Source organism: Limulus polyphemus, unplaced genomic scaffold (genome assembly GCF_000517525.1).
Source record: "Limulus polyphemus unplaced genomic scaffold, Limulus_polyphemus-2.1.2 Scaffold27, whole genome shotgun sequence".
Classification (NCBI taxonomy): Eukaryota; Metazoa; Arthropoda; class Merostomata; order Xiphosura; family Limulidae; genus Limulus; species Limulus polyphemus.
The window spans coordinates 1,402,187-1,410,883 of NW_013665637.1; the positions used below are offsets into that span (position 1 = coordinate 1,402,187).

The following is an 8,697-nucleotide window of genomic DNA, read 5'->3' on the forward strand; positions in this document are numbered from 1 at the left end:
AATTAAAATTAAGTTTAGTTACGATACATATAAACTAACTAGAATTAATATATCATAATATACTACACACACACATACATATATATATATATATATATATATATATATATATATACACACGTGTGTTTATGGTTTATATATATACATACATAAACCGTTTTGAAACGTTTTCTTGAAGAAAACTACTTTATACTAGGTTCCTTTATTCTTAATCCCATTGAAACATAATGTTTACCCTTTAAGGTCCTTCTGGAAATATAAACAGAGTATGAGAAGGCAGGGTTGGCAAATCAGTCAACTTACTGATCAACTGACCACTTATTTTTTGACCAGGTAAAAATTAGTTAAATAATTTAATATTTGTAGTAAACAACATAAATACCCATATACTAAATTAGGTTTTTTATTAATTTTTAGGCCCCAAGTCCTCCCACTGCTTATGAGCAAAGGGAAGTCTTCTAATTACACCACTACTAACAGATTTCAAAATGACTAAGTGTTCAATCCAAAAAAATAAAAAGCTATCATTGTGTCATAGCCCACTACTTCTTATCTTTTTATATATTTTGTAAATGTTATATATATATATATATATAATGAAAGAGTTTCTTTGTTTTGAGTTTTCTTGAATCATGAGATTAATCTTGGGGAATATTTCCAGCCATATTATCAGTAATTCTGCACATGTACAGAATGAACTGAAAAGTATAAGATTAATTTTTATCCAGGTCACACACAAGTATAGAATATTATGCAAATATCTGTAGTAATTTATATTAAGTTTTATTAACATAAATAAATATTGTTAATTTTTAAATGACCTGGAAGATGATAAGTATACTGTTTGAATTCTATTGTATTTTAAGGTTGTAGCATTTTGGTAATATCATGTTTTGTACTTACAAAGAAACTTGGAGATTCAATATTAGCTGTAAAGCTTAATGTACATACAGCAATATTAAGCATGTAATATTTCATTCAAATGAGCTACATAACTATTATAATTACCATGCCATATCATGTATATAAAATGTTAAACTTTTCTGTTATTTTTTGAATTTTTATAATTACTTTGTACTAATCTGCAGTACTGTCTTTCTTCAGTGTTGCTACTTATATACACAAAGATAGTTCTTTTTGTATTTTTTTCCAAGCAGTGTACCTACCTTGTTCTGTTACTTCTTGGGCAATCATTATGACACTAGTGTTGGTTCTTTCTAAAGTCACAACATAGCGAGAGTCTGGAGAAATATGAGGTTGACCAAACAGGTTAATCTTATGGGATATGACAGTATCAGTGAGATAGTCCAATACAAGCTGCCCTGTAGGTCGATGGGTGATCGGTTCAATGCATTCCAAAACAACGTAGCCTCCTGTTTAAGCAAACAGTAAGTTTAAGGTAAAAAAGAAGTCTGGTGTTTAGCTAGTATATATAACATTAAAAACTTTGGCTCTTACCTGTTTTCTGCACACAAAAAACTTTTTTTTTATCTGTGAAGAGCATAAAGATTTACAAACCTTTAAAATCTTATGTACTTAAGTTTAAAATTTAGCTTTTACAACTAACTACTGTGCTTAATAGTGAATATCAAAATATTAGTGCTTTAATCCTATGTATATTACACAGGGTGGATTTGCATCCCACTATACTACAAATCTTTATTACTGTCACACACAGTAACTTACTCCCTTACTGTAAACTTCTGTAACCATAAATCTATATCATTCAATCTCTGCGTGTTTTGCATTGTAAGAGATACATCCCAAGAATGTTTTGGAAATTGAGAACATTCTAGAAGCAGTTTGAAAAAGCAACCTCAATTAATTACCATTGTTTACTGTATAGTTAAGAAAAAGACTACTAATACTGGTTCTGCAGAAATGGCAGTAAATAGATGACCAAGCTGCTGTTAGGCTTGAATTTATATGGAAAACTTGTTAAGAGAACTGGCAAAAACTTCTCAAAAGTAAGCCTTTTTAGTTAATATGTTAGACTACAAAAAAGGTTTGTAAATAAACAACAACAAAAAAAAAGATGAGATAACTTTTGAAATTTTTAGGAATTCATAGTCAAAATTTACAGATCACAGCTTGCTTGCAGCTGCAGTGTAGACCTAATTTATTTTATGATTATGGTCATGTTGGAACAGATTTTGTTTTCTTATACCACTGAAAAATTAGAGCTTCAGCTATCATTGTGTTGGATTAAGTGATTGTAGAATACTTTAACTGTATTTCTCTAGCTAAAATGAGTTCATACTGCAGTCTCAACATTTCATGCACTATTCACCAGACAACACTTTAGACTAATAACTTTCACAGCAATAATTATAAATTTCAATATCAGTATCAATCATATATAACATACAGGCATATAAACAAAAACAACCACAATACTATGTAGAAATCATGATTACTGTGTTTATTCTTCAGTTTTCAAAAGAAAATAAATGAGTTTAAGCTGTTTTATATTCAACTATATTTGCTAGACTGATGAGCTTCAGAATTACTTATCTAATTCTTTCCCTACCAAAAGCAGCAAAAGCTGCATTGTGAGGTTCACAGTTGTAAGGAGTTAAGTCTACAGTTTTCACATATTTCATCCCTTTTAGGTGTAGTTTGTACATTCCACGCTGATTGGTATGAACTACAAAGCCATACTTCCATGGATGTTGAAGTTCTTGGGTGAGAGGGATGAATAATTCATTCACCTATATTAGAAGCAATATTTACTATTATGACAAAATAAATTGTATTTCACTTTCAACTAATTTATTTTTTGTTTCTGTTATAGAAATTAGGTGACACACAAACTGACATAGCAAAAAATAGACCTGCTTTTTTATTCACCTTTCACAAACTAACATTTCGACTTTGTGTGAAGAAAGATTATTCAAACAAATTTACTTAACTAGTAGCTCTTATCATGTACTCTGCCGATAAAGACATTTATATATTGAGATGTGCAACTGATTATGAAAATAAAATTGTATTATGGGTCTTGAAAAATGTCCTAAAACTTGAAAAACACATGAGCAATAGCTTCTTAATAAAACAAAATTATGATTTTCTAATAAGTAATTTTGTAAAAGAATATATTGGGCCTGGAAAACAATCAATACATAATTTTCCTGAAAATTGACTGCTCTTATTAATCAAAACAAAAAGCAGTATTAAATTAAGTGTATACAGAAAGAAATAGTAGCCAGAGTATTAATTGGAAGAATAATAATTTTCTTTAATTTTATTTGTTTAGTAAAACAGTTTTAAATATGTAGATTCAGACTTACTAAGTCAAAGTGACCATCTACAGGTTCAGGGTGAACAGTATGGTGTTTCCTCTTTTGACTGGCATCACGAATAATTTGGATTGTTTTGGATCCTTGGTCCTCTGGACCTCTCCAGCAAGTAAGCCAAACTTGGTCAAGGTGGGGAACATAATGCACATCTACTGGATATTTATCTGTGACAACCACCTAAAAGAGTAATTCATGATGATCAGTATAAGAGCATATAACATAGCAAGCAAGACATTAACAAAGATCAATTTGAGCACTAAAATACGAAACATACACATTATTTTAAAGGAAAAGTAACACACATAAAATGATAAATTAGATGTTGAAAATATCAATAACCTAAATAATTTTGGTAATGTGTCCTTCCTTCTTCAAGGATGAAGTAAAGAATAAAGTACACTTCTAAGGAAAGAAACAATGGTTTTTAAATTCTAAAAAGGGAAGGTACAGTGGGGTAGGAACTGCTTTCATCCTTCAGTTACAAGTTAAATTTAATAGTCAGTATATTCTAAATCATGCTAACTCTGTTGCTACATAAAATAATAGCTTGATTTACAAAACTGTAACACATTACCAAATAAATAATTAAGCCACTGTGATAAAATATTTAAACTGTAATTCAAACAAAATTAATATACAACTGGAAATTAATATACAACTTTGGTTTTAGCAGCTGCTACAGTCTAAAAATTCTCAACTTAGCAAGCTGTCTGGTGCATGTTGTATACAATCAATAAGTAAAACTCAGTAAGTTCTAGGGTTTATTTACCTAATGACATACATTTAACTAATAATCCATACAACAATGAAGAGCTTCCATTTTTCATTTCTTCAGAATGTTTAAATAATTCAAGCTGCAGAAAAGTAGAAATCATGCAACTTATATTATTTATATCTTTTAAGCACAATTCTTTCACACGTTAAAGTCCTGATAACAATAACATGAGCGATAGATTCCTTCTAATTATGTCTCCACACAGAGACACACTGCTTTTCTATTGTTTCTTCTTCAAAACTCTTTTCAATATTCCTTCATTTCCAGGTGGATTGACTTGAAACTTGATAGGGTTATACAAATATGCCCAGATTTAGGCCTTTTTTAAGGATTTTATGGAATCAAAGGTGAAACAACTTCAAAATGTATATTTTGGGCTCCTCCGCTGTCTTATGTATAGCGATCAAAATGAAAATTATCACAAATAAATATTTTCATGCAACCAACACAATAATATACAAAAAAGTTGGATTTGCTGAATTTGAGTCTTTTGCATGAGATTTGGTGCACAAGTACCTTCTTGTAGGTCCCCAAGCAGTGACATAGACAGTTTTCAATTTTCTGTGTTTTATACAATTTTTCTGATTTCAAAATTGGTCATGTTGGGATTGCATAGTAGAGACATGCTGCATTTGCTTGCAAATGTTGATCTCTTTAATTCTTTATGAAAATTTCTTTCCCCCTTACCAACTAACTAATGATACATTTTATGAATTTACAGTATAGCGTATTATGAACCAACATGTACAAGGAGTTTAACTCTTTCACTGTGACTGGAACCTATATTTCCCACTGCAGTGATTGGGTTAAAGTCTTTTGAAGTTTTTTACATCCAATTCAATGTAAAAGCATATAATTGGTATACAAATGTGTGATATTCCTGGATACTACAATGACATAGTAAGAAAATATATACATACATCTACAACCACCATCTGAACTCTTGAGATGATTAAAATTCTGTCTTTAGTTGGCTGAGAGACATAAACATAACGGTTTGCCACATTTATAGCGCTTCCCCAAGAACAGTTAATGCCTCGGTCACCACATACATATTCCTGAGTACCAGGAATTATATCTGTACTCTGTATCTGGTGGTAGAGCCTACAGTTTTCTGGATCATAAACAGATACACCCCAGTCATGGAAAACAAAGAAACGTTTTTCTTCAAATGGAGCAGCTAAAAAAAAATATGGAAAGACTTATGAACCCTGCCAATACTTTTTAATTAGTCTATATATTTAACTTTCACTATGAAACAAACTTTTATGAATTTATTAAAACACTATCTAGAAATGGAAAGCAAGTAAATGGTATCATTAAAATCTGTAATTTTAAATGAAATAATAGTTGAGTTATCATATAAATAAAATTGTTTTAATTCCCCTTTTACCTTTGTTTTGCACAACTGCCATAAAATTTACAATTTTGTTTGTAGATGAAAAATGACATACAAAATATGGTTCAGTAGATAATAAAACCAAATACTTCCTATTTGTTGTTGAAATTAAGAATTAACATATTATAGGATATGCAAGCAAAGTACTGTAACAACTAGATAAAAACTTGTGATAATATAACATACATATACAGAGGGTTAATTACACTTTTATAACAACAAATTGCATAAGCTATTCCAGTAGTTTCTCATCACAAGTATAAATCCTGTCACCATGTTAATCACTTGCGTATTTGGTCTATGGAAAATTCCAGGTAATTTTAAAATGCAAGTAGACTTCTATTTGGAGAAATATGGCATTTATTTTTAATGAAGGTAAATATTCACAGAAGAAAGCTTCTAAACAACTTAACATTTTGAAGAAGGAAGCCTTCAGTGTTTTTCATAGGTGTGAAAATTTTCACACAGCAGAGCATTTACAGTAGCAACAGCCTCTGAAACACCATTGCAATCCAGTACACAACAACATTTTCATCCACAAAGTTAGTACAGTTATGAAAATAAACAACTTCCAACCCAAAAAATCAATGCAATGAATCAAAACATATATTCTGGGACTAATAATAAGAATTTAAGGTTGGTGAAGGCTTTCAAGCCAGAAGATCACAAACTTAGAGACACATCTTGAAACAACAGTGTGTTCATGACAGTGATGATGAAAGGAACCAAAATTACAACAATTTCATTTGAAACATACCTGTGATGTTGTACAATGCTATTTCAATTGACTTTTGTGCTTTTAGTCTTCTTAAACGTGGTCTTGAAAATCATCATCCATGTATAGTCAAGGGTATTTGGAAAGTTTATGAAAATGTGTGGTCTATTAAAGATGGAATTTGACATCCTTAATTGAACTTGAAACTGGTTGCAATGGAAATTGCATTATCTGGCAGAAGTGTATAATCATGACCGTGAAACTCAGCACAATCAACAAAGGAGAAAATTGTTCCAAGAGTAGTATGAAACCTTGAATATTGTTCTTATAAAGAGCTTATATAAATATATAATCCTTAACAGACATCTATAAATACTGTTACGACAGCGGGGGATCATGTGATGAGTATTCTAGAAGATTCGCTAGTGTGTTACGACAGCAGAAGTCAAGTGACGCTGGTAGCATGTGTTGAGAGTCTTAGAAGTTTCTAGAACAGGCAGTATTATCGTATATAAGTGCGCTAGACAGTGAGAGAGACAGGCGAAGCAGAGACGAAGCGGAATCGCAGTAGCAGAGATGAAGCAGGGGAACCAAGGACAGCGATTATGGTCGTCGGGAACCGAGGATAGCAGATACAGAGATCGGAACTATAGTTGAAGGAGACGGACAATTAAGTCAAGCACGGTAGAAAGTGAGTGAATTGTTGTGAAAATTAAGAGTATTAGAAAGTTGTATTGAGGAAGAATAAACAAGTTTTATTTAAGAAAGGACTTGTATCGTAGAATAATTAACAAACAAACATACAGAGACGTAACAATACTAAATCTATGCAGATTTGCAAATTGGTAGAACGACCTCTCATCCAAAGCTATCTTGACCTTGATTTGCCCTCTAAGCATTTCTAAAAGAATTTTTCACTAATAGCATCCCAGTCAATTATACCCCTATATTTTCGTACCATTTTAGAATATGTGTATATCATGTGACTATCCTCCACCAATACTATTTTAGTACAATTCTCACTTTCTCGATTTGCATACAGTTTATAGACACGTGTTTACTTTGCTTCATGTGCTTGCTTTTTCGTTGTGATTGCATTTCAGTATTTCACCAATTTAAACTTAATTACACAGGCCTGCAATGATTTTATTGTCTTGAAATTTTGAAAAGTTCTACAGTAATTCCTGTGCGCGAAATCCGAAAATGATATCCATTTTTCTCCATCATGCACAGATTTTTCACAAAACGTCATAACGTAATACATAAATGAAAGACCACATCACTAGTTTGAGACTAAAAGACGTAGATTTCACAAAAGAAATCAGGATAAATGAGGATGCATATTTGTTTGACATCAATGTTCTTCGCTTTTCTTCAGTTTCCATGTATTTTTGTTAACAAACATTATAATACAAAATATCCATTGTGGTAAACGAAATAATAATTTGATCTAAGTAAGTTTTTTCATCCTGATTTGTAAAAAATCCTTATGTGATAGAAGAAGTGAATATTATTTTCAAAATCTACGTAGCTGAATAATGGAAAATCCATTATTAAAACCAAAACAATTTTTTTATGAAGTTTAAAGTAGCAGACCTGTGTTATTAAGTGTTTGCTTTCGAATTTTGGTTTTGTTTTTCAAAGAATTCTTCCATAATTTGAATTCTAATTTGAAATATGAATTCCAATTTTAAGGTGGCAGATGACAAAGTTCCCGCCAATATTGAGGATTGTAATGTCTCTAGACCCAAGCAAGGTATTGTTACGACAGTGGAAGTCACGTGACTGTGGGAGCATGCGTGGTGAATTTCTCGAATAATCGTGGAACTCCGCGAATATTTGAGATGGCTCTTTGTTAGTAAATAAGCCTGGCAGAGAAAAGCCAGGAAGATAAAGTGAACAGTAGTTACAGTGAGTTTCGGGTAATTTACGATTCTGTTTCGAGCTAGTGTGTGTTTTGCATTAGTAGAGAGCAAAGTTATCGAGATTGTGAATCGCTGTGATTTATAGCGTGTATTATAAAAGTTGTTAAGGTTACAGTGACGAGAAACGTACTAACTGTGGAATTACTGTGTACTAAAAGTTTGTATCGAGAAGGAATAAACTGGTTTAATCAAGAAAGGACTTGTATCACTGAAGTTCCTCGGAAAGAATTTCTACCGGAATTTAACAAACAAGCAGATACATAACAAATTGGTTTCAGAGAGTGGGATGGAAAAAAAAAAGAAGATGGAAACGAGAAGTGGCAAATCAAACTACAGCTTAGCAGATTTGATGGCAGCAATACAAGAACAGCAAAAGAAACAAGAAGAATGAGAAAAGAAATAAGCAGCGAGACAACAGCAGTGGCAAGATAACCTACAACAGTGGCAGCTTGAACAGCAAAAGAAACAAGAAGAATGAGAAAAGAAATAAGCAGCGAGACAACAGCAGTGGCAAGAAAACCTACAACAGTGGCAGCTTGAACAGCAAAATAAACAAGAGAGATTACACCAGTTGTTGGAGGAAA

The 8,697-nt window shown here is 31.7% G+C and overlaps 1 protein-coding gene across 5 annotated transcripts in view; it reads right to left on the reverse strand.

The window, feature by feature from the left end:
- The window catches only part of LOC106459428 (follistatin-related protein 5-like), a 133,904-nt gene that overhangs the window by 3,616 nt on the left and 121,591 nt on the right, over positions 1-8,697 (reverse strand). For all 5 annotated transcript variants that reach the window (XM_022386075.1, XM_022386054.1, XM_022386062.1 and 2 more), the window contains exons 11-14: positions 4,995-5,254; positions 3,291-3,476; positions 2,531-2,711; positions 1,167-1,373 (exon numbers count right to left, since the gene is read on the reverse strand). In XM_022386075.1, coding sequence (XP_022241783.1) covers positions 1,167-1,373; positions 2,531-2,711; positions 3,291-3,476; positions 4,995-5,254 — 834 coding nt within the window. The remainder of the gene's footprint in view (positions 1-1,166; positions 1,374-2,530; positions 2,712-3,290; positions 3,477-4,994; positions 5,255-8,697) is intronic.